Source organism: Diabrotica undecimpunctata, chromosome 2 (assembly GCF_040954645.1).
Source record: "Diabrotica undecimpunctata isolate CICGRU chromosome 2, icDiaUnde3, whole genome shotgun sequence".
Lineage (NCBI taxonomy): Eukaryota > Metazoa > Arthropoda > Insecta > Coleoptera > Chrysomelidae > Diabrotica > Diabrotica undecimpunctata.
The window spans coordinates 35,986,944-36,014,404 of NC_092804.1; the positions used below are offsets into that span (position 1 = coordinate 35,986,944).

General features: G+C 31.3%; 1 protein-coding gene across 3 annotated transcripts; it reads left to right on the plus strand.

Moving 5' to 3' along the window:
• Positions 1-1,795: 1,795 nt before the first annotated feature.
• Positions 1,796-27,445, plus strand: LOC140434409 (uncharacterized). Of its 3 annotated transcripts, XM_072522652.1 has the most exons (7): positions 1,796-2,254; positions 25,544-25,776; positions 25,841-26,007; positions 26,057-26,164; positions 26,216-26,287; positions 26,345-26,591; positions 26,660-27,445. In XM_072522652.1, exons 1-7 carry the CDS (start codon positions 2,207-2,209, stop codon positions 26,664-26,666), a joined length of 882 nt encoding a protein of 293 aa, XP_072378753.1. In that variant the 5' UTR covers positions 1,796-2,206; the 3' UTR covers positions 26,667-27,445. The 3 variants fall into 3 exon arrangements, with proteins under 3 accessions (XP_072378753.1, XP_072378752.1, XP_072378751.1); XM_072522651.1 differs by having other exon boundaries at positions 26,057-26,287; XM_072522650.1 differs by lacking the exons at positions 25,544-25,776; positions 25,841-26,007; positions 26,057-26,164; ... (1 more) ...; positions 26,345-26,591; positions 26,660-27,445 and adding an exon at positions 8,245-10,202 and having other exon boundaries at positions 1,897-2,254.
• The last annotated feature ends 16 nt before the right edge of the window (positions 27,446-27,461 follow it).

The following is a 27,461-nucleotide window of genomic DNA, read 5'->3' on the forward strand; positions in this document are numbered from 1 at the left end:
CTTTGGTTGTATGTTGTTGTAAATTGTAGGTATTTAGCATGATACAAATACAAACAGATAAGATACCGCGCATGTAGGCGTGGCTTATGTGACGTCAGCTTGTGCTAAATTTTGCCATATTGTGTTTTGATATTTATGTACATTTACGGTTCATAGCCAATATTTAGTAAAATAATATTTTGAGAGTGTTAAAGGCTTTAAATTTTTCGTAATATGAGGTGTGCAGTATATGGTTGTGCCGTTGACAATATGTGCAAGAGTTTTGTACCCGGTACAGCATTTTATAGCTTTCCAAAAGGCAAGGAAATGCAAGCTGTTTGGAAACATTTTGTGTAAACGCAAGGATAGTTTTAATGTTAAATTTGCTCATGTTTGCTCTAAGCACGTTATTGAAAGTGATTATGAACGTAATTTAAAAAATGAATTGATGGACCAGCCATACATCGTTCATCGTACAACAGCAAAACATCGTTCTTTAAAAAAGGCGCTGTTCCGTCAATAAATTTATCTAAAACAAATAAACAGAACGAGAAGGCGAATTTTCATAGAACGAACCGACAATATAAAAGGCAACAAAAAAGACTTGTGGATGATTAAATGATTAAATAGGTACGTGATATTTATTATATTGAAGTGCTAAATAATCATGTCTAATGATTTCATTACTAAATATTTGTTTTTGTAAAGCGGAACTTTGTAACAATAGTGGAAACAGTTTTGATGATGGTGCGAAGGCTGGTGCTTCTTGTTTTATCCCCTAGAATGCTGATTTGGAAGAATTATCTACTCGTCAAAGTATTGGGTTAGTTTGTAGTTAAAAATTATAGCACAGATTATATATACTATCTTAACTAGTCTGTGTTTTTTTATATCTAGAATATATTATAGTCCTGTATACTTTAACTCTAATGACTTGTGTTAAGGGTTAATAGTAAAGAAGATAATCGGGAAAAAATAATACTTGCCCTAAAACTGCACCATACTGAAGACGACCAATAGTCAGATATAGGGTTACCTTCCGTCTTATGCACATATTTTATTGTATTTTTTCCTTTGTTGCGAGCTACGCCGATACCTTTTACTTATATATATATATACATATATATATACATATATATATATATATATATATATATATATATATATATATATATATATATATATATATATATATATATATATATATATATGTATATATATATATATATATATATATATATATGTATATATATATATGTATATATATATATATATATATATATATATATATATATATATATATATATATACATAAAGGTGTAGAAAGAGAAAATAATTGTAACCATATTTTAGCATTTTAGCATATACTGAAGAAGCGAATAAATTTTGCGAAAGCTATATAAAAGAACAAAGAGTTTTACTTATCCTGCCCTATTAATGGCTGATACCTCAAAATAAAACGTCAGTTTACCTAACGTGTTATATATATATATATATATATATATATATATATATATACATTGTCTGTAAAAATCACATTCCACGGTTTGCAATTTGTGGCATACGGCCATGGCTCGCTCCATCAAACTTCAACTCATGGAAAAAGTGTTATTTTCTACAATATACTAGTTTAAATACTTAAGCTTAAATTCATGTAGTAAATTAAACATCTACTAAATTATATTAGAATTGCAACAACTCGTTTCATCCGCAAGCATGGATACATTTTGAAAATTTAGCACAAGGTGACGTCATGCGCGAGATTTACGAGTTTAGTGCGTGGCAATATCATATCTTGTATCCTTGTATCATGGGTATTTAGTGTGTGTGGTCGTGGTGTACATTGCAAAGACGCTGAAGACAGATGGTTACGTCCTTACGTCAACGAATTTATATGTGGTGTGTATATTGTATTAATTAAACCACCATTACTGTATTAAAACTGTGTACATATGTAATGTGTGTACTTATAGAATTGTTATAGCGATTTCACTTATTGGGTGTAAAATTATTATTGAAATACATAAAATCAAGTGTATTCAAATGGAAGTAAAACAAGAAATTAGCGATGAAATGTGTAAAGTAGAAGTAGAGTATAATGACCTGGATACTTCTCTTTTGGATGGTTTTAAATGTGAAATTAAGGAGGAATCCAATAGGCAAAGTACAGATGACACAAATGATTATTTAGACTTCAAGGAACATCCTATAAATACTAAAATACATCATGGGAATAAATTTAACCCATTTGAAGAAAACCAAAAAACTGAAAAAGGTTAGTAACAATATATTTTCTTGCGGTAAAAGTGTATAGAACGTTCTGGTTAAGTTAGCTACAAATGGAACATCAAATTTGCTTTTGCATTATTGCCATGTCTTTATTATGTATATGTTTTATCGTTTTATGCCTCAAATGTGTTTTGAAACAGTACATTTTTATATTATTTTATGGAAACTGGTATTTTTTAAATTAACATAAAACACGAAAGAATGAATATTTGTTTCTTTCTATATTAGTTGCAGTTATTAGAAGAAAAAAATTGTAATTGCCCTTTGGTAGATAAGCGGATAAATTTGGCAATAGTGTCAAAACCTTCAAAACAATAGTTGCCAAATTGCAAGATAACAAAGTCAAAATATATATTAAAATCATTACAGCAGAATTTAATTTGTTATTCACTTTCTAACTTTAGTATTTATATATTACTTTTCTCTTTATTTTACCATTTTATGTTTTTCATGTTTAGTAAAATAATAAATATATCACATGCTCTTTCGCGATTTATACAAACGACATGGCAACACTACCAAATACAAAATTTCATTAGTTTGTAGAAAACTCAACAGGAAAGTTCTCTTTACTTTTACCAAAGAATATAGACTCTTTCTCGCTTATTTAGAATTAGTATAAAATAGAAATTATTATATTATATATACTTACTTTATATAACTTTGACCTTAAATACAATTTAAGGATGTATGACAATTACAAATTTGTAATGTAAGTGCTTTCTTTTAATGATATTTTGTTAACAAAAGAAATATCAAAGAATATAGAGGCATATGCCTCTCCTTTGGAAATATGAACCACCAAAAACAACAAATCTGCACCAAATATAGGCAATTTACAGAGTTTTCTTATGGTTTGGGTTGGTCCAGTAATGAAATATGCTCTTTTCTATTCTTACTTTGACGTATGTTTACCAGAAAATTTCAGTAAATGCAGCAAGCTTTGAGCCCATTTTAAAGCATTATAGCTTAAGCTCATTTAAAACAGTGTTTCCCAAAGTTTCTTTGATCAAGGACCCAGAAACCTCTACTCAACTATATAATGTTATCAAATTCTACAATAAAACAAATTGGGTGTATTGTATTTCTCTAGTACAGTGGTTCTTAACCTTTTCAAAGCTGGGAACACTTAACAAATTTTGAAAAAGTCGCGGAACACCATTGTATTATTTTATAGGAAACACTAAATAAGGGGTGCACATGTAAATACAAATGTAAATAAAACACGTTCTTTAACTGCAAATACATGCAAAAACAAAATATAAAAATAAAAACATATTCTAAAAATGGAAATTAACAAAAAATATGTAGATTAGTAAATACATTAACAAATTAGATGTATGGGCATAACTAACATAATAACATAAAAATTACACAAATTTAGTGCGACACTTGAGCCTGATGACTTTGCAAATTTTAGCAATGTCTGGTCTAATATGCGATAACGCTATCCTCATTTCTTCATCAATATTCCCAAGTCTTTCACGTTTCTTTGTTTTTATGTTTGTGAAGGTTGAAAAATCTAATTCACACAAGTATGAAGTTGCAAACTGTAGTAATACCTTTAATGCTCTTGTAGAAAGAAGTGGGTGTTCAGCTTGCACAGAAAACCAAAATTCTTCAAGTGACATTTATCAAGAAAACTTTAGTTTCAGAATGTGATCCTTTGACAAGCCTACTAACTCTTCTTCCTCTTGTAATGATAGCTGGTATTTTTACATAATAATCGAGATAAAAGGATTTCGAATCCAATTGTAATTATCTGTATTTAGGGAAGGAAAGTAGTGATTAATTTTTTCTTCTAATAGCGTCAATTGTTCAATGATAACGGATTTCATCTCTTCAATATTTGTGCTAATACTGGGAAACATATCCAATGTACCTTTTTCTAATATGCGATTTTTCCAAAGAAATATTTTCTTTTGAAACCCTGATAATTTGTCACTACAAGACAAAATATTTTCAGATTTTCCTTGGACAGTCCTGTTAATATTATTGAGGTATTTAAAAATGTCAGTCAAATATCCTAATTTGGCAAGCCAAATATTATTTTCTAAATATATTGCAAATTTATCTGTTGCTGCACCTTCTCCTTGAAAAAAAATGCTAACAATTCGCATTTAAGCTCTAAAACTCGATTCAAGACTTTTCCTCTATTTAACCACCTAACTTCAGTATGCAAAAGCAAAACTTCGTGTTGTGCTTCCATTGCAGAACAAAGCTGTTTAAAAGGCGTGTTTTTAATGGCCTTGATTTTATGTAATTGACCATTCCCACTACTTCATCTAACACAGATTTTAAAGCATTTGGCAACATTTTGCATACTAGTGATTCTCTGTGCAAGAAACAATGCGTAATTATTATGTTTGGGTTTCTCGTTTTCGCAAGTGTAGCAAATCTCTTAATAGAGCATAACATTGATCTGCCCCATCTGTACAAATACCCACGCACATATTCCATGATATATTATTTTCTTCAAAATATGATGTAATGCACTTAAGAATATTTTGACCCGTTGTATGCTCAGTAAGTTCCTTACAACATAAAAACTAATTTACTGTTTTGTTTTCAGAAATAAAACGAATGAATCCTGTTAAGTAGGCTTTGCCACTAAAGTCAGTGGATTCGTCAACTTGCAATGTAAAATTTTCTCGTGTCATAATACCAAAGTGTACTTTCAATATCGTCTGACATATTTTTAATTCTATTTCTTATTGTATCGTCGGAGTGGGGAATTTTGATAATTTCTTTTTTTGCATCCTCACCAACCATAATTTTTAGCATTTCTGCACATGCTGGTAATACCAAAGATTCAGCAATAGTATGTGGTTTCAACCTTATAGCTATTAATTCAGCCATTTTATAAGAAGCTAATTGTGCTTTCTCAGAAATTTTAACAATTTTTTCAAAACTTCTTACTTGCTTTTCTTGCATGTTCAACAATCTTTGAAAATATGCTTTGCTTTTAGAACTAAGATTGGCATGTTTTGTTGAAAAATGGCGTTTTAGTTTAGCCGGAACCATTGCCGAATTTGATAAATTTTCACCACACACAAGACAATTTGGCATGGGACAATCTTCATCACCTTTCCATGTAAAGCCATAACTCAAATATTCTTCCGAATACTGGCGATTAACTTTTTTGGTTGGTTGAGAAATGGGAAGCTGTCCCTCCACAGAGGTACTGGTATCTGCTCCATAGTTTATATCTTGTGCATCGTCAGAACTACATTTTCTTTTAATAAGGAATTTGTCTATTGCTGCAATGCGAAACAAATTTTATTTTAAAAGGTGATTAGTTACAAAAGCAAATTAACAATATTCATCGTTGTTGTTAGCTCTAAGTAACCTTATTTTTCATTGCACTTGCTGTTAAATCTTAAATAAACTAACCTAAATTACTTACCCATCAACTGGAACTTAAAACTCAATAAAAATAGTGCGTCGTTTTCGGCGAGAAACGGTTGCGTGCACGTTACAAATAGGGTGTATTCAAGCAAAACAAATGAACAATCTTAAGCTTGGAGTTCGCACCATTCTCGAAGACCGAGACCAGCAGCGTTGCCAGGTACACCAGAAAACAGGTAACCGAGTAACCGCGACAATAAATACACAAATAGCATGCGCCGATGAGATTGTCAAGAGAATTTTTCATTCTTCCTGATCTCTTGGAAACGACACAATTTCACGGTGGTCTGCGAGATTAACGTATATTTTTCGCGGAACACTTGCAACACATTGGCGGAACACCTGTGTTCCGCGGAACACTGTTTAAGAATCACTGCTCTAGTAATTAATTAATTGACCCCCTCTACAAATTGAAAACTTTTGATTTATTGGAATGGGGCCATTACTTGAACCAACAAACAGAGACAGAACTTCAATAATTATATAGAAAATATGAAAAAAATGCCTCAACCTGGAATCAACAAGGAAGTTGGATATTCGCCTGGGTCCTCTAGTGGCGAGCACTAGAGGACCCAGCAACATCTGTCCCAGTAGAAACGCTATTCTCCAGGGCTGGTTTGACCATGAGGAAACAAAGAAGCTGGCTCAGTGAGGATTCAGTGGAGGTGATCCTTTGTGTCCAAATATGAACAAAAGATAAAATGTTCTTTAATTTGTTTAAAGAATACTTGTAGATATATATAAATGAAGAAATTGAAATAAGTACTTTTTTCTTCAGGTGTGGCTTGTGACTATTATAAACAGTGTGTCTGCCTGTCCAATTAAATTGACACCAAATGGGAGATTTTTTTTATCTTTATAAAAAAAGTTATTCTTTATAAGGTTCTGCATGTTCTAAAACCTAAAATACAATCAACAGATATTAAGATAATTTTTTTCAGTCATATACGCAGTTTGTTAAAAACATGAATTTTATGAAGAGTAAAGTAGGTACCTTTATTTTTAACAATATCGATAGTCATTTTTAAGAAAATTTTATTCCAATTAAAAACTGCTGTCTATAGCATCCATCCAAACCGCAGTTTGTACATACATTAAAGGAAAAATATTATGATAAACTGTCTCAATTGTGTGTTAATAGAGGTGTCATTTTCTTACAAGCTTACAGCGATTTTCAGTCTAACCAAAAGTAATAGTCAATAAAAAGGTACTAAATTAGAAGGTGGAGTAACTTTTACCCTCCCCTTCTGGTCTAAATTTTCAAACATATATGACAATAAAACATTGAAAACTTTTAATTAAATTGTTTTGTGAATGATCTTATATATATATAGTATAGTATCTGAAACAAATGAAACGGGATTAACTAGAAACAAAATTTTTACACAATACAGTGTACTGGAAAATATGCCACTTGTAGAAACTGAAGTAATTATTAAATTGGTCTAATACTATAATTTTGATGTAAATATAAGAATTGTCTTTATACCATTATTATAAAAATATATTTAAGTTTAAATTTAGAAAATATAATTTAAGTTAACTTTACGGGACAGCGAGTCGTCCCGCGGGACACGGGACGCGACGGAACTGCCAAAATAGCTGCGGGACGTGACAGATGAAAAAGTGCGGGGCGCTGGACGGGACAAGAGCCTGCCCGGCGTCCCGCTGTGCCACGTGAAATCCTAATTGAAATCGTAAACACTCTACTGGTAAAACTTTCATTTTTTAACGGATTATTTAAAAAAAGAACATTAATAATTACAATAATTGTTGTATATGATAATATTTCAAACTATTTATCAAAGTAACAAATAATGAAAAATTTAAATGAAAAAGTTGGATACATTTCTTTTAAAAATTTTCAGCAGTTTCTTAATGTCAGATTTTTCTTTTGATCAGATGGACATTTTTAAGAGTTCTATAATTTGTAGCTTCTTTAATAGAATATTGCTAGTGGATCAGATAACTTCAGTATATCTAGTTGATAACAGTTTATAAATCATTGACATATTGTTTAAGAATGGGTAATATTTGACATAAGTACCTATCTTTATAGTAATACATAAGTAAACATTATTTGCTTATATTTATTTTCTAAACTCACATACCCGTATAAGTATAGCATAACTTTTATTTTTATGTATTTATGGAAAAATAAAAAAACTATTCCGCAATATAGAATTTGCTAATTTATCTTTTATTATACTTTGAAGGCTTTAAAGAACTACATTATTTCATAAACGAGAATCATTCTAGAGCAGGCTACAAATTTGGAAATAGGTAATTCCCTAAGTCAGATTTAAAAAGGTGACTCATAGAAGTTTCATAGTCATTCTAGACCTTTCCTATGCACCTCTGTCTTTATGTCACAATATTATTGGTTTTTTCGTGTTCATATGCTTATATTGAATGCATTAAGGTGAGACTATAACTAAAATAACTAAAGACAAGCGTACTGTCTTGCATTTTAGGAACCTTTAATTTGATTAGTAAATTTCCTTGTTTTTACATTTATTTATTTACTTTCTTATAGTCAATATTTATATTAGTCAGTTTCATTTTTAGATTATCTCCAAGAGAACAAAATGGAAATTATGGAGGCAGTAACTGAACTTTTATCTCACGAAGAAAATTATATGAATAAAAATTCTGAAGAAAAAACATTAAATAAGAATAGGAAAGTGGTTACTGAAAAAAAGCCTTACAAGTGTGAAATTTGTCTTAAGCAGTTTACTTCAACTAGTTATGTAAATCAACATTTGAGACTTCACACTGGGGAAAAACCTCATAAGTGTGAAATTTGTTTTAAGCAATTTAGTCAAGCAAGTGATTTAAAAATACATTTGAGAGTGCACACTGGGGAAAAACCTTACAACTGTGAAATTTGTCTTAAGAAATTTAGCAGTGCAAGTGATTTGAAAAAACATTTGAGAGTGCACACTGGAGAAAAACCTTACAAGTGTGAAATTTGTTTTAAGCAGTTTTCTCGAGCGAGTCATTTGAAAATACATTTGAGAGTGCACACTGGGGAAAAGCCTTACAAGTGTGAAGTTTGTCTTAAGCAGTGTACTTCAACTAGTCATGTAAAACAACATTTGAGACTGCACGCTGGGGAAAAACCTCATAAGTGTGAAATTTGTTTTAAGCAATTTAGTCAAGCATATGATTTAAAAATACATTTGAGAGTGCACACTGGAGAAAAACCTTACAAGTGTGAAATTTGTTTTAAGCAGTTTTCTCGAGCGAGTCATTTAAAAATACATTTGAGAGTGCACACTGGAGAAAAACCTTACAAGTGTGAAATTTGTTTTAAGCAATTTAATCAGGCAAGTGCTTTAAAAATACATTTGAGAGTTCACGCTAGAGAAAATCCTTACAAGTGTGAAATTTGTCTTAAGCAATTTACTTCAACTAGTCATGTAAAACAACATTTGAGAGTGCACACTGGAGAAAAACCTTACAAGTGTGAAATTTGTTTTAAGCAATTTAGTCATGCAAGCGCTATAAAAAGACATTTGAGAGTGCACACTGGAGAAAAACCTTACAAGTGTGAAATTTGTTTTAATCAGTTTTCTCAGAAAAGTAGTTTGGAATATCATAATATGATAGTGCACACTAAGAAAAAGCCTTACAAGTGTGAAATTTGTCTTAAGCAGTTTATTTCAACTAGTCATGTAAAACAACATTTAAGACTGCACACGAGGGAAAAACCATATAAGTGTGAAATTTGTTTTAAGCAATTTAGTAAAGCAGGTGATTTAAAAATACATTTGAGAGTGCACACTGGAGAAAAACCTTACAAGTGTGAAATTTGTTTTAAGCAGTTTTCTCAAGTTAGTAATTTGAAAATACATTTGAGAGTGCACACTGAGGAAAAACCTTACAAGTGTGAAATTTGTTTTAAGCAATTTAGTCAAGCAAGTCCTTTAAAAAGACATTTGAGAGTTCACACTAGAGAAAATCCTTACTAGTGTGAAATTTGTTTTAAGTAATTTATTGAGGCAAGTAATTTAAAAAAACATTTTAAAGTGCACACTGGAGAAAAACCTCAATGATCTCAATCATCCTCTCTGTCAATTCTATCGTAACGACCGGATCTCCGAATTTTATTAATAATCAGCTGAAACTCAAAGTACGTACCTAATGAGGTTGGTTCAACTAGCTAACGCAAAGCATAGAAAGCATGGTAATGTTAGGACCTGCAGGGAATAAACCTATTACTGAGGAGAAAAAAACCAAACTTACCGGCCACGATTCCTTTTTTAAATGACGAAAAGCATAAAGATTTTTTATGAATATTTCTTGAGTCGCACTTAGCTCTTTGTTAACAGAGCAGCATATGGCACTTAGCCCTTTTCAAATTTTTTAAACGAAATTATTTTGTTTTTCATTGTTTATAAGAATGTTTACTGTTTTTTGTGCGGGGTGTTTTTTGCGTAATCGTTTACATTTAAGTTAAATTATGTTTCTTAATTTTGAAAAATGTTAATTAAATATTTATGGATAATGCCTGTGTTTTGTTGTTTTGGGACTTAGCCTGTTTTTTACCCATGGTCTTTAAATAGTTGACGTATTTTTTAAGAATTGATAATATTTTACGTAAGTAGCTATCTTTATAACAATGTATAAGTATAACATAACTTTCATTTTATTTTTATATTTTTATGGAAGAAAAAAGAAATATTTCGCAAAAATATATAGTATTTGCCCATTTATCTTTTTTTATACATTGAAGAGACCGATTTGAACTTCTGGGCTGTTTTTTAAAGGGGTACAATATTTTATAAACGAGAATTATACAGTCTACTTGCTGGCCATCTAGAAAATACTTTTCAACCTAATGAAGAACAAGAAATAATTAACTGGGAGCTTCCTAATCAAGTTGAAATGGAGATTAGCCCTGTAACTCCAAAAGAAGTATTTGGAAATAAAAGAAAATATAAATCCAAAGAAAGCTCCTGGATTTGATCTAATTACTGGGGAAGTGTTAAAGCAACTTCCAAGGAAAGCTATAATAAAATTAACACATTTTATAAACGCTTCCTTTAGGCTGAGGTACGTACCAAAGTTATGGAAGGTGGCAGAAATTATAATGGCACTAAAACCAGGAAAACCTCCACAAGAAGCTTCTTGTGGAGGTATTCATTGTATGTCTATTCCTAAACCTATAGACAGAAGTGATCCATGTGAAAGACGACAACATCACTTTGATAGAGAGAACCACAAATTGAAACAACTGGAAAAAGACTTTCTCAAACAAGATTTAATAGACTCGTTTGATAACTTTATTAACAAATGCAGCATGAAGATTACTTTAAATGAGTGGAATCAAAAAGTGACGAATGACAGTGTATGTTTTTATTTTTTAAACATTCAAGAATGTAGTGACTCATATGACATTGGTCTAAAGATATTAAGTAGTGTTAAAATTTTTAAAAATTTAAAAGTTACTGTATATACCTATAGGTGAAAATTTGTTTATAGGTTTGGTCTAACTCTTACCTTACTTTAACGTGGATAATATAGTAGCTAAGGAGCCACTCAGCCCCTGTTTTTAAATGACCGCCAAAATCAATATTGTTAATTCTGTAATATTTAATAGGTATTCTTAGTGATAGTAATTGTAAATGGTCCTTGCATACTAACTCCTGAAGTAAGAAACTAGCCTCAGCTTGCTTTGCAATAAGATCTGTGTCAATCATCTGCAAAAATGGCATATTTCTCATTGTTCGAGTCTCATCTTCAATATAAGTTTCCTTTATGGGGTTTTAGTAAAGCAACCCAATTTGATACTATTTTTAAATTACAAAAAAGAGCAATTCGTTATCTATTTGGTCTCAAAAACATATGTCATTGCTACTTTAAAAAATCACGGAGTTGTGATGCTTCCCTCTTTATATATTTTAGAAACTGTTTGTTTGATTCACAAACATCTAAAAATTTTTCCTGAAAGACCTGATTATGGCTACTCCATTAGAAATTCTGGTTATGATGTTGATTTACGGATGTTGTCCTCTGAGTAAGTAAATAATTCTATTCTATATAGTGCAAAAAAGACTATATAATCACCTACCGTGACAAATTAAATCCGCAACATCTTTCACCAAGTTCTGTAAAATAACAAAACTCTCTGAAAGATCATACCATGAGTTTCTTAATGAATAACAAAGAAACAAAATTATTAGTATTCTGTACATTTACATTTGAGTGTCTCACGCAGTAGGTACAATTTGTTTTGTATTTTATGGTTGCCTGTACAAATTATGTAAGGTGTACAATAATTTTACCAATTTAAGATTGTTTTTTGTTATTTTATATTATTTTACTTTTTTGTTAGCTTTTGTTTGCTTGCTAAATTATGTTATAAGAGATAATAAAATTATGTTATTATAATATTTATCCTTTATAAAACATAGATATCCTTTATAAGACAAGTTTTAATTATCTTTTATTACACGTAGGTACAGGTTAATTAACTTTTCGATATTTCAGATGTTTAAAAAGATACAGAAAAGTGGTAATGGAGGTACACAAAATTTGTACGTACCTACTGAACTAAACACAAAATCAAAATAAATAATGACAAAGTCAACTTTATTTATATCGAATGAGCTAGCTGGCCATCGAATATGAGTGTAGTGAGGGCACACAATATTGCACAACATTTAAAATGACATTTTTGTAATATTCACACCTAAAATGATCTTGGTATTGTTTATAATAGTGATAACATTGTATATTTTAATAATAATAACATGATTTAACAAAGAAAAATATGTTATTTTGGAAGATGCTAAATTGATTTCCTCCGAAACAGTTCTTATTGCAAATTGCATAGCAGGCTGAGGCTAGTTTCTTACTTAAAAAATCGATATGAAAAAACCATTTAAGGTTTCATGACTAATAATTAATAAAAATAAAGATTTATACTTACGTCGTTGACCTAGAAGTAGGAAGAAGCTGCTCAACATACTTTTTGGACTCTCTGTGTTCGCCTCCTTGTACGCGTTTCTTTTGGTTGGTTAAAAGGGTAGCCGACGTTGATTTAGGCAAATAAAGACTAGGTACTGCCTCAGGTTTGAGTTTTAGACCCTTTTTAGAAACGTAATTTAAAAGTTCCTGTTGTGGATTTCTTTGGTAATCTTCAGTTTTAAAATGTGTATAACAAATTCTTGCAGTATTACAATTAAAATTATCCTTTCTACAACAAGATATAATCCACAGTTTTCTGGTCACACTGTCTTTAGGAAATGTATGAAACCTAAAGATTTTATCTTCATTGTCACTATTGCAACAAGCAATTGCACAGCGTACTTTGAAAAAGGTACAAAACCAGATATACAATGGCAAATAAAAACTTTCAGTTTTACAAAAAAATACTATACAGTATAAATAAATAGTAACTAAACACCATTTGTATAAAGACACATATATAAGCATAAATCTAAATTATTTTTCTATTCTAAAATACATGACTCAGTCAGTATTGAGTTACTTTAAAATATATTTTATTATCTCATAATTTGCAATAGTCACCATTGATAACCGATATTATTGTTGAACTTTTGTTTTTATACAAGCTCTCTGTCTTGCCGGTGTAAAGTCGTCTGAAGTCGATATTTATTGTGTTTTGCGTTTGAACTAATTTGTGTCTTATTTTCATATTATTATATTGTTTGATAAGTAAATTTTGCATATAGTAATCGGTAGGTTATAGTAATGTGTATATTTTTTATTTTACTAAATTTCATTATAACTCATCTAAAATACCATATTGAATTGTAAAACAGATTTTTCTCTATTGTACTCTATTTTGTTTTTATTTCAGTAAAACTGCTTGGAAGTAAGTGACAGTGAATCAGAATAAGCAAATCTACTATTATTTACCTATTCACAGTATTTCCTCTGCAGAAAATTTTTAAATTTCAAGGGATTTGCATACAAAAAGAGTACTTATATTATTAGTATATGTATGAAAACAAAAATAAATATTTCGCCTGAATCTCTAGGAGAAGTAAAGGTTTTACGCTACTGAAAATATATTTTTTATTCAATTATAACCAAAACAAAACATTTAAAAAAAATTAGATCACTTTTTAACCATAATTTCAAAATTAATGTACGTTAAGCTGTAATAAGGTTCGAGCATTTTGAGGTTGTTCAGGCGATCTTAACTACGTCACACTCCTGGGCCAGCTGTCAAATGTCATGCGCAATATCATACCTTGTGTATTCATTGTACAGTTCATCCCAAACCCTTCTTTCAGTGCGTCATAGTTGATCGAATTCTCTCTACCGCATTAAGCTAGAAGTAACAGAAAAAAACGTAAGTCTGTGATTATTATACATAGAACTTAGAAAATTATGTATCGTTCACGGGTATTTGCATATTAAAGCGAATTCTACTTACGGATATATAATTGGTTGGAGTTTAGAATGCGCTACATAGATATCCAATCAATGATGCGCATAAATATAATTTGACGCAGATGGTCTCAATAGTGACAGTACTATGATAATGTCAACTGATAAAATGATAATTGTCATTCCAGGTTAGTATTTTCAGAAATTTTACAGTGAAAATTAAATTTTGTATTTATTGTCATAAAAATATTTTAAATATGCCGAGATATACCGAGAAAGAACAAAGCCTAATATTAAAATTATTAAATTATTTTCAATTAGAAGATATTCGTATTAAAACGGTTCTTTTTAGAACCACATTTTATTAAAATATAAGATATAATTGATGCCAGCCACATATCCCCTGTAATCATTGATTTTAATGAATTAGGTTCTGAATCGGATTGTGGATTGTTTGAAATATAATATTCATTTTTGTTATTCATAAAAAAAGAAGGTAAACTTACATTCGGTATCTTGTTTTTTAACTAAACTCCATTAACACTATTTCATCTGCATACTGAAACTGGTAGATTAACTCAAAAATCGACTGCTTCACTATTTAAACTATTTACATAAACTTACATTCGGTATCTTGTTTTTTAACTAAACTCCATTAACACTATTTCATCTGCATACCGAAACTGGTAGATTAACTAAAAAATCAACTGCTTTACTATTTAAACTGTCCATTGTTTTTGTACCTAAACTTCATAAAACTCTTTCATTTGCACACCCAATCTAGTAGAATAACTCACTATTTAAACTATTTTCACGATTTTATGATAAATCTTCACAAAATTAAACTAATGACTGCCACAGAAACTTTCCGAATATGACTGATTTCAATCGATGCTATTTTATCACAGGAATGTTTGCTTTGATACCTTGCAATTGCCAGTAAATTTTTTTATCTTGCAGTCAACTCTTATAAGATTCTATAGGAGGAAGCATTATTTTAAATAAACAAACATTCCAATTCCATAGTGTTTATAATAAATCCATAAATAAATCTTAGCTAATTAAGCACTTTCTTTGGAATGTATAGAATAGCAATTATGACAAAATGCCGTTCCAATAGAATGCGCAATAAAAATTTTTATACAGGAAGGGACCTCTAATATGTAAAGTAAAAAAAAATTGAATTCTTAAAGTTTTTACTTCACATTTTAAAAAAATAATCTTTCCACATTTAGCCGATTACAATCCTGCAACTGTCAGATTTAACTAAAATGTCATGCAATAATTCTCGACATTCTTAAAATCCTATATGACGTCAAAATTAGTGACGCACTGAAAGAAGGGTTTGGGACTGGGACAGACTGTACCATGGTACTAAACAAGTAAGGGCACTTATTGATACTCAGTGGCGGCTCGTGGCTTGAGAGACAAGGTCGGCAAGGTATTTTTTGTCTCCTCAGATAGGTATACCGTCTAATAAAGACTTCAATCATCATAGGAGATTTTTTGTTGTCTTCTTTTTTGTTTTTTCCTATAAATTTAGAACCTAAACATGTTTATAAATTAACTCTAGTCTACGTTGTTTGGAAGTAGCAAAATGGGTTATAACGTCATCGTAAAATTTATTAGAGTTTTGGAGAGATTTTAAAAGTTTTTTTTTCTATTGACATTTGAGACAAGCTTGACATTCTCTCTTGTTTCATGGTATTTCGACAATACGTTTTGATTCTTTTGAGGCAAGAGAAATCTCGTTCATTTGAGGCAGACGTTGGTGGTAATGAGAGAATTAATGACAATAATTTATTCATTTCGGTAACAGTTTGTTGTAATGAATTACAGTATATAAAATTATACATATCTTGTAACTTATCCCATCTTCCGAAAATATTTGGATCAGCATATAAAACTTTTAATTCATTTAAAGAGGTCAAAAATTTGCAAATCTTCAAAATTCGAAAAACGAGTATCTATTTGCATAATAGTATCCAAAATTTCAAAATACACTCGTTTTTCGAGATCTGTTTCTGTGTCATGCCTTTGTCTTTTTTTTGGGGGTTCGGAAATATCAAGCGAGTCCAAAACGTCACTGCGTATATACTGGAAATTACTATCATTACGAAAATCTCTGAGATTTTGCACCAGTCTTGTTATTCTATTTTTGGAATGAATAATGTCAGTTAACTGATTTTGAACAATATTGAATATCAAATCGGTTTGGGTAAACACTTTCTTAAAAATATTTAAAAGTATGTTAAAAGAGTAATCATTTAATAAAGTTTTCAAACAGATTGCTTCACGGATCGAGATATCATCACTTTCAAAATCGTCGCATTCAATAATAAAATCAAAAACTTCCAAAAGCTGTTTAGGAAAATCTGCTACAGTGAAAACTAACCGAGATCTAAAATTCCATCGCGTCTGACAAACTGTTGGCATTTTTTTCGAAACAAACCGTTCTAAAACATTAGTCCGTTTAGGCGAGCTTGAGAAAAATGAAGCAAATCCGCTTAAACTGGCAAAAAAAGACGACATTCTTTAATTTTTTTACATGTATCCTAAGGTTCCGTTCCTAAGGTGTTTATTCATTAAATAATAATATAATGTTTTAATACTGTTATATATAATATTGATAATATTTTAATACTAATATATTTAGCAAAAAAACAATTAAAACTTTCACGACTAATGTTGGTTAATATATTATATTAATAAAAATAAGAATTTAACCATTAACAATTTTGTAAATAAGAATACCTTATCTCTTTGGATATTTCAATACTAATCTTCGCGTTTAATCACTTTACTAGAAAACCTGGAATTCATATCCGAAGGTACTATTCGTTGCAAGATAATTAAGATGGAATTCCTCAGATTTTTAATAATATAATTATATTCGAAACTTAACTTGAAAGGGTGAAGTTATTACGAACGAAAACAATTTTTTTGTTTAGTACGTTTTTGATCGCATGTAATTTACGGCTCGTCGGTGTTTCCGCGTCTACGGCAGTAATTAGCGTCTCGAATATTTCTCTTAAAATCTAAGTTCAAGAAATACGTAGTTGACAAAATGGCGAAAAGGCGAAACATCACAGTCTTTAGACACACCAAGTACCCAGCACATGAGTGGCTCCACATCTACTGCGATGGATCCTCGATGCCGGACTCGGGAAGAACAGGAGCAGGATATGTCTCATCGTTCTTCAAAGGCTCTATAGCTGTGGGTGCCCCTCTCAGCAACTACGACGGCGAAATTGCTGCTATACACGAAGCTGCAAAAAATCTTGAGAATTTCCAACACCCCCAAAAAGTTGCCTTCTTCATCGACTGCCAAGCCGCAATCCTCGCTCTGTCGACAAATCGATACACCGACTGTGCCAAAACAATATCTTGTCGTGTCCAACTATCGAACTTGATGGAAAAAGGGTGGCTGATTACTCTACAATGGATCCCTAGTCGTGTCGGTGTTGAAGGAAATGAAGCGGCGGATGAACTTGCAAAACAAGGCACTACTCTTCCACAGCCCCCTAGCTTCCAATCGTACACATCAGCAAAGTCCACCATTAGAAGAGGAATCAAAGCGAAGATAAAAGAGCAGCAAATACAAGCCGGTGCTGGAAAATCTTGGGCCCACCTAATAGAGTCACCAATCCCTCGCAACTTGCCGAGACCCATTAGTGTAGCCGTGTTCAGAACAACTACGGGGCATGACTACCTGGCCTCCCATCTACATCGCATCGGCGTCCGCGAAAATGACAACTGTCCATTATGTGATCAGCCCCAGATGGATGCTGCTCACCTTCCAGAGTGCCCAGCCCTGAAAACAGACCCACCCGAGGAGGATGAAGATCGCCTACGAGAAACGGCTCGTCTATACTGGTCAGCGCGCCACCAAATGGCTAACATGCCAAGGGTGGGCGTTGGCTAGTAAGTAAGTAAGTAAGTACAGTCTTTAGACTTCCACCCTACCACTGCGAAATAAATCCAATTGAACTCATTTGGGCACAAATGAAAAGTTATGTGGCTAGAAAAAATACGTCATATAAAATACAAGCTGTACGTGAATTGTTATACGAGTCTTTATAACATATTACAAAACAAAACTGGAAAGATGCAGTAAGACATGTAATAGAAGAAGAACAAAAAATGTGGGATCTTGATAACATAATTGATGCGACCGTAGAGATTATTAACCTAATTATTAACCCTCAAGACGACTCGGATTCCGAAGTTGATCCTATTTATTTTGAATTTGAATAGTTTTCTAATCGTAATTATATAAGGTAAGTAATAGTAGTTGTAATCGTAAGGTATTAAAGGGGAAAGGCGCAAAATATCGCCTGTCAAAATGTTCAATGTGTTTTAAATGTATCCATTTTTTTTTCAAATCCTGAGAAAACTAAAAAGCATTTTTGAAAAATTTAAAGGCAGAATGAAATATTTTTTAGAATAAATAATAAGTTTCTTTTGCATGCAATATTTTCAATTAAAAATTATACTATATTTTCTCTTTTATTTTCACCCCTGTTACATAACATATTAAAATAAACATTGTAGAAGTTTTCAGGGACTTTCTGCCCTGAGTAATAATGTAATCTTTTATTCTGCGTTTAAATTTTTCAAAAATATTTATTAGTTTTCTCCGGATTCGAAAATAATGGATACATTTAAAACACATTGGAAATTTTGCCAGGCGACATTTGGCGCCTTTTTCCTTAATTAAATAAATGTATCTTTTACAAATGGCAAGAAACTTTTTATTTTTGAATAAAATAAATAAGTTTTATTAAAAAATACAATTTACATAAGTACAATTTAAAAAATATATTTATTTAGTTCAAATAAATGTTTCAATCATATACTCTACGACACTGGTCGTTCATCTCTAACCATTCAAAATACCCCCGTAATAGGATTATAAGGTATTGTATTCCTTCAGATATAAGGTGGGTTAGTCGAAAACGTCTTAAACCGTCAGTTTTAGGTTGGTTTTTACTATTATATCGTATTACCTATCCTCTCTGTATTTCAGTTTTCTAATTAGGGTTAAACTTGTAGTGAGCTATCAACAAATTGTGAACCGACTATATGCGCATGACAGTGAGTAAATAAAGCTTGCGGTGCAATAGTTTTAACTTTTGCCTGGAGACCATTTAATTCACCAGACATCACAGCAGCGCCGTCATAGGTTTGCCCTACCAATTTATTTTTGATATCAAAAAATTTTAATCTGTCCTTTAAAACTCAAAAATATATTCTGCCTTATGGCTTTTACTCACGTCTGTAAAACCTAAAAACCTCTCATAGATATTACCACGTAACGCGTATCGAACAACAATTGATAATTGTGAATGACATGATATGTCGGTAGTTTCATCTACTTCTTAGTGAAAAGCAAATGGTTTCCTGAATCTCAGATTCAATAAAGTTACTCAAAATGTAACTAATTGATTCTATTAATTCATTTTGGATTGTTTTAGATACACCGCTAAATGTCTTCGAGTCAGAAAGTAAATTAGAAAATTCCAAATCGTATTTCTTAAACATTTTTATTAGTTCTCTATAATTACCTTGATTTAACGAATGCTCCGATTCATCGTGTCCCCTAAAATATAATTCTTGACAACTTAAAACAATTACAATATCAATTAAACGACGTAAAACTGCGTGATTATTTTTTACAATTTCGTTATGTTTAATAGCATTTTCACATTGGGCATTATCTAATGAAACATAGATATTTTGTTTTTCAAATAAATCTAATTTAATCTGGCTGTAAGTATGATCTTTCGAAATATCATGTTTATGTAAAGCCCTAAATAATTCATTTAAATTATCGTAACCAGATTCACACCACGGATTTTGATATTTGCCCCTATTTTTCATAAATAAAATTCAAGACCAACAGAAAAGTTTGTTTTTTATTTCACTCCCGGTAAGCCATGAGTACTTGCTGTACCAATTATCTGAAAATGATCTATTACTTCCCTTACCCGCACTAATATTTATAAGCCGGGACATTTTAGGCAAAGGACGCCCCTTATTTTTAATAACAATTTGTTCTTCGTATGGAATAGATGAAAACCCATTATGCAAAATATAATTTACAATATCAGACTTATCAATACTTCCAGTTTCTCCCATGGCTTGCATTTTTTAGGTTAATTTACCTGAATTTGTTTACACTTTAATTTCAAAAAAAACTTCTAATATGTCAAAAAACCCTTTAACCTTTAACTATTTACGGCAGACGTAACGTATCACAGTATTACTTTAGAAAATAAAAATTAATCACAGAAAGAAAGGTTAGTTCGTGCACTGAATATCACTTCACTTTACTACCATAGCACACTACCACCTAGCATTGAAACTTCCGTGTTAAGGAATAAAACAATGATTGGCGCATCACCTAGTGATCGGGCGCGTAACTATATATACATGGCGCTAAATTCAAAAGTTTAGTAATATTACCTAGGATTGTGAACTCATTTTAAAGTAAAGGAAAATCGATATAATCCTAAAATAACAAGAAAAATCCTTATCCTATACGATAATAAATATTTTTCGTATACTTTTTGGGTTTTCTTGTTATGTTGGGACTATATTTATTTTCCATTACATTAAAATGCCAAAGTGGTTAAAAAAATTAAAGAATAAAATATAGAATAAAATCTTTATTTATAAAAATGTCACAAGAAATGTTATATGTGTTACAAGAAATATTAATAATACAAGCCACGTGTAGTATAATTTAGTTTAGACTTTAGTACTTTAGACCAGATAAACTAGAGGCTGATCCAAACTGTCAAACTTCCACCAAAGAATTCAAACATTGGTAAGTATATAACATTCAAGAATTTTTTAGAAAGCAATGAATCTAAAGATAAATCCCTAGAAGATAAAGATAAGTACATGCTTTTAAAAAATTAATCTACGATTACATAAGCGAAGCAATCAATCTGGAAAACCAATTGCTTTTTTCACACATACCCTCACAGATTCTGAATGAAAACATTATGCAATTGAAAAAAAAGCAAATGAGTTGAAGTATTAAAAAAAATGCAGACATTATCTGGTAGAAAAGCAATTCTAACCAATTACAGATTAAATCACTATTTGGTTTATATAGAATGACGGTATATATCAAATCTAACAAGGAGAACTAGCTTTACTTCACAAGAACTTATTAATTATCTACACTCTAAAGGAATATATTCAAGTAGAACAACACCATATAATCATGAAGGAAATGGTTAAGTCGAAAAATACAATGAGTTATATGAAAATTGGTGAATCTAGCATAGAAAACCAAAAATTTAGAATTCACTTAATGGAAAACTGCTTTACCATGTGCTCTGCACTATATACGAAGTTTACTGTTGAATTGTTATATTATTGAATCAAGATAATGATGAAGGTCCAAATAACACACTAGAGAATTCCACTACTAAATAAATACCAGATGAGACAGAAAATTTACCTTACAATCATAATACAGTAGACTCCCTCTATAACGAGAACTGAAATGGCAGATTAATTACCTCGTTATAAGCGGATCTCGTTATATCCAACAACAATAATACTGTGCATACATATGAATATGTAGTTTTCTAAAACATTAACTTCCTATAGTGAAGCCATTCGGAGCAATATAAGATGCTAATAAATATTGTTTGAATGGCGTTTTTGAAAAAAAGTTGTTTACTTTTATTGGCAATGAAATACATTAAAACAAAAAAGAGTTGTTTACTTTTATTTTCAATGATATACGTTAAAACAAAAAATCTGTATTCTGTAAATCTGTATAAAGCGTATTTTCAAGAATAACATAAACTACTGCGTCTGCAATTGGAAGAAGTCTGTCATTTTTAACTGCTTTAAATTTTGCAGTATTCTATCTATCATATTTTCTAAAGATGTGAAACAGTTTTATGCTTCTTCATTTGCGTTTTTTCTTTGGATAAAGTTTCTGACAACCTTTAAAACACTTTCCACATCTTGTCTATTAGGACCTATATTATTAGGTGTGAATGGTCAACCCCCTACAATGACACTTGTGAATAATAAATTGTATATTTCCGACTAAGAATCATAAATTGTAAGAAGTTTATTGCGGACGGTACTTAAAAAGGGTATTTATTTATAGCTACGGTCGGGCCAAAACGTAAAAAAACACATTTTTCAATCTTATTTTCTCTCGTTATAAGCAAATTTACCTCGCTATAGAGGGTTATAGTCAATAGAAATTTCACGTTACATCTAATGTACCTCGTTATAAGCGAAAACTCGTAATAACCGTGTTCGTTATAGAGGGAGTATACTGTATAAGTTCCAGAAAAATATTCTGGTTATCAACAAAATTATGATTTTGATTAGATTAGCAAAATATTGCTTCTTGCAAAAAGAAAACCCAAGAATGAGGAATAACCGAATGATAGAAAATAGAAAAAACGAACAAAAAAAAAAGAACAATGGATAAGGTAAATAATTTATTTCTAAGGTATGCTTAAAGTTTTCACCCAGAATGTAAGCTTTGCTAAAACCTGATATAGTAACTTTATTTGCTCAGTATAAACTCCAAACAACAGAGGATAATAATGTTTTTATGCCTGAAATGACAAACACAATTACAATCAACAGATTTTTTCACCAGTATGTCATCTTAAGATCAGTCATCCCATCCCTATCATCAACAGAATAGGAAAGATCCCTGTCGACACATTCAAATTTATTTATTCATAACTCTGAACGCCTTACCACTGTCTGTGTGGATGCAGGCTAATATACGGGACAAGCCGATTAAATGTTACAACTTACAATATACAAAATAGTGGTTAAGTACACAGTATTTTACAATAATAAAATTAAATAATGTGAAATAAAAATATATTATGTACACAAACACATGCATGTACACACACACACACACACACACATATATATATATATATATATATATATATATATATATATATATATATATATATATATATATATATATATATATATATATAAAATTAAACATGTAAGCACAATAAAGGTGGAAAAATAACAACAAAAATATGTAAAGTATTACCTAGTTACAATAAAAACATGAAGTATTTTACACAGTTAAGTTTCCAAACTCTATGGTACCAGTAACTCTTCTACTAATATTTATATATTTATTGAGGGACATATTAAATATTTACATTTAGGTTGTTTAACAAAGATAAGTATCTATTCAGTGGGCTATTAGCACCATAGGTTGTTCTACAAAATGGAACATTAAAAGTACATAGATGAGGCAAACCATGGTAATATGGTACTCTAAGACCAATCTCACTCACAAGAGAGGGATAGATCCCTCCTCACACTTAAAGCAGGCAAGCTCATATACCTCTCCATGATAGTGTAGTCATGGTCTGCTAATCTAATCCAACTTTGAAAGGCGCACACCTGTAGAAATTTATGTCGAACCCTCTCTAAGGTGATGCTTTTTAAGATAGTTGTTGAACCACTACCTACAACTAATTCAAATACTAAGCTAAGTAAGACTGGTTTTATAATATATAATTTTAGGTTAAATTTATAAACTAATTTGTAAAAGGTCAGATATAATGTGAATAAAAATATAGGTCAGTGGTATAATAGTTCTTACCTGGTCCTGGTAAAAACAAACTCGGAACGGCTGGTCTCGTAATACCGCTATTTCCAACATTGACTATATCTTCCTCTTTAAAATGACTAGCGCATACACGAAATTTGTTATAAATAGTTTCTTTTGCAGCATTCTCTAATTAGGGCTCTTAACAGCATTCACCCATTTATCAAACATATCCATATAATGTCCTGGACTTAAAAAACGGTATCGCTTGCCAGTAGTATCCATGCAATCTGGAACACATCTTTTTTTGTTCAGTTCTTCGTCTCTACATTGTTATTCCATGTAATGTGTTCGATTCCATAATAAAAAATCGTCGAAAATTGTACGATTTTGCACTATTTATATAAAAAAATTTAAATTATAAAATAAATTATAAGAAATAAAACAAATACAAATATGGCGCCGTATTTGTCTAAACTCAACTTTGACTTGATCACAGCACACTCCCTCCGCACAGGAACGAGACTAGCAGCGCCACCAAACGAATGGGCGCCTAATCCGAACATGATTTGACCTTGGCTATCCCTGTTACCAATCTAGGTGTAATTTTATCTATGTTTACTACTTACGTTCTCATATGAAATAACATTTCATCCCGCGCTGGCAATGTACAGTTTGCGACCAATCACCAATCCCAATGAAGCATCGGCAAATTTAAATTTGCCGTACTTGGTAATTAAGTTTATATGGAAAGAAATGTATATTTGGTTGCTAATCAACTAATATTCCGTTGATTTTTACAAGTAAATCTTCAAGGTTGGGATCGGCTTGCCGAACACTCAAAACGTGCCTTTTTAAGAATTCACTGGCGGATGGATGTCTCCGATATCGGATCATGAATTTGAAAAGTGTCTACGCAGGGATCACTTAACGCTCAGATTGGACGAATTCTTTTAAAAACCATGAATAAAATTTAGTCTGGTCGAATTGGTCGAATTCTTTTAAAAATCATGAGTAAAAGTTTTTATTATCTCACAGATATTTTTTTATTTCTCAAAAACAAATGACATCAACTGATTACCTGCCACAATTAATTATTGAAATACTGATTAAATTAAATATTAAGAAAACTATAATATCTATAAAGGTGTGGGTCGGCACTGCCGACCCTGACCGGCCGCCACTGTTGATACTGGATTGCAGAGAACGTATATTTTACAGAGTACCGCGCAAGAAATGGGTTTTTCTGCTAAGGGAACGGAAAATATTGTACATGCATTATTTGGCGGTAGAAACACTTCTGAATAACGATTAAAGAGACTAAGCCCCGTATTTATAGTCGGTACTCAAGCCCGTGCTTGAGCATGTGCTCCGCCAAGTCGAACTTACGTCAAAGTCATGCTCAAGTATTTGTTGTGTTCTATAAACGATACTTCGGGTATTCTCGTACAAGGTTGATCTCAAGCACGAAAAATTAGTACAGTAAAAGTAAGTTTCGAATAAATATCGAATAAAAAGAAGATTCTGTCAATTTTATCATAATTGTGACTAAATTTTTAGCGCCAAATTTAGTTTATGCTTTGGCCCGCGCAAAGTTGGTTTATAGTATAGTATACTTACTGAAATTTTGTGTTTGGTATTAATATTTTGTGTTTGAAATTAAGGGATTTATTATTAATTAAGGAATTAATTGGATTAACTATTTTAAGGTATGTAATATATTATAAAAAATATTTATTCTAGAGAATTAATTTCCATTTTGTTACTGTGTCTGAGGCATAATTTTAGATGTTCAATATATGCTTACATGTATATTTGTTTTTGGATATATTTATATGTGTGTAATGCGTTACAATCATTATAATTATATTGTCTGTATAAGCCGTACGCTAAATAAATTGGTTATCTAAATTTTAGATGAGTGGAAATGGCATGAAATATGCACCTTACTCAACAAAGGAAAAAGTTCTCCTAATCCAGCTGGTAACTGAAAACGGTGTGGTAGAGAATAAAAGGACAGACGGTGCTTCGACAATGGAGAAAAAGATGGCTTGGGAGTTAATAACAAGAAATTATAACTGCCAGCCTGAGGTCAACAACATCAGGACCAGCGACCAGCTTCGAAAATTGTGTAACAACCTAAAACAAAGGTAGAATACTTTTATTAGTTTAAGCAAATGCTTAAGTATTGACCAATAATTTTTTTTATCATAGGAAACGCAAAGAAACAACAGCACTGCGTCACAGCATGTTAGCTACAGGTGGTGGTCCCCCGATAAAGCCAGAGTGTGATGCAGTGCTGGAGTTAGTTGAAGAGGCTGGTCCCAATATAGATGTCAGCATCGACTGTTCTTTTGATAGCACAGCAGTCTTTGAAAAAGGTAAATGTACTAAATTTGTAACTGTGCTTTACTCATAGTATAATTGTAGGCCAAAAACAGTTCAACCAGCTGGGAAGCTCAATAGCAGGACCATCAGTAGCCTCTGACCCCCCTCACTTCTTTCCCACTACAGAGTTCAAAGAAATGGACTTGTTATGTAAGTATGATGTAATAATTTTGAGCAGTCTTCCTGTACACTTAATAATAGTTTCAGGTAATACTTGTAGTGTGACACCTGCTGTTCATACAGAAGAGGATGATGATGATGTGCTTCAAAGTGGTAAGTGTTTTAAATGTAGTTAAAGCCATATGTACTTAACAATAATATCAATTTTAGCAAACACTCCTACTTCTAGTAGGGCACTGGGTGCTATACCACAAATATTGTCTGAAAATAAACAACGGTCCAAGAAAATGAGGGATACCATCAGACAGCAAGACGAGATTCACAGGATGAAAATTAAGATTTTGGAAGAAGATATGCTGAGGGCAAAAGCCTTAAGAGAAGCAGCTGAGAAGGAGAGGCAGAGAGCTACTGATGAAGCTGAATTAGCTTCATTGAAGTTAATAGACTATAAAAAAGGGTAATTATAGATTTTATCATGTTTGACTTGTTACTAGAATTTGGCTATAATTAATTGTATATTTTCAGGCGCTAGAAGATCTTTTTCCTTTGTTGGGTACTCTGCATTTTTAGAGAGAATGTTAGGAATAAGCCACAATATATTTATTTACATATTTTATTTACTGATTTTTTTCGATCTATATGACCAGAGGGCTGTTATCATAGATACAAAATTGTGATTTATTTTCAGAAAATAAATCACAATTTTGTATTTTTGGTAACAATATCTGGTCATAGACATCAAAACATCAGTAACTATAACATATAAATAAACATTGTGGCTTATTCCCAACTGAAGATAGTGTTAACTCAGTCTTACACTGGCCTTTTCACTTTCGGAGCACTGAATGTCAGAGGAGGGTCTGTTTTAGCAGGTAGGCATTTGACGTAGAATCAGCGACGAGAGGGCGTTTTAAAGTACCTCGGGAACTATCGCCGGGACTACGAAGAATGAATCCTGCACTAAGATCAGTCAGGCGGCGTACTGGACTGAGATGTCTTTTGAAGATTTCAGACCCCCCCTCTATAAAGACGAAAAAAAATTAAAAAAAAAATATACTTTGTGTTGTAAAAACATTGGTTATTTTCTTTCTATTCTCCTTCCTGTTTATTTTATTTCTAGATAGTATTTAATGTAGATTTAAGGTTCTTAATATTTTAATTTCAGCTGGTAAGATATGGTTTTACCTTTTTATTTGTTGTATAGTCTTTTGTTTTTAGATTATGTATGTTTCTCTTTCAGTTTTTTTAAGTATTGATTGCTACATAGATCATATTTTTATGTTGTTTACTGAAAATTATTAAAATACTGAGTTTGCATCATTTTTAG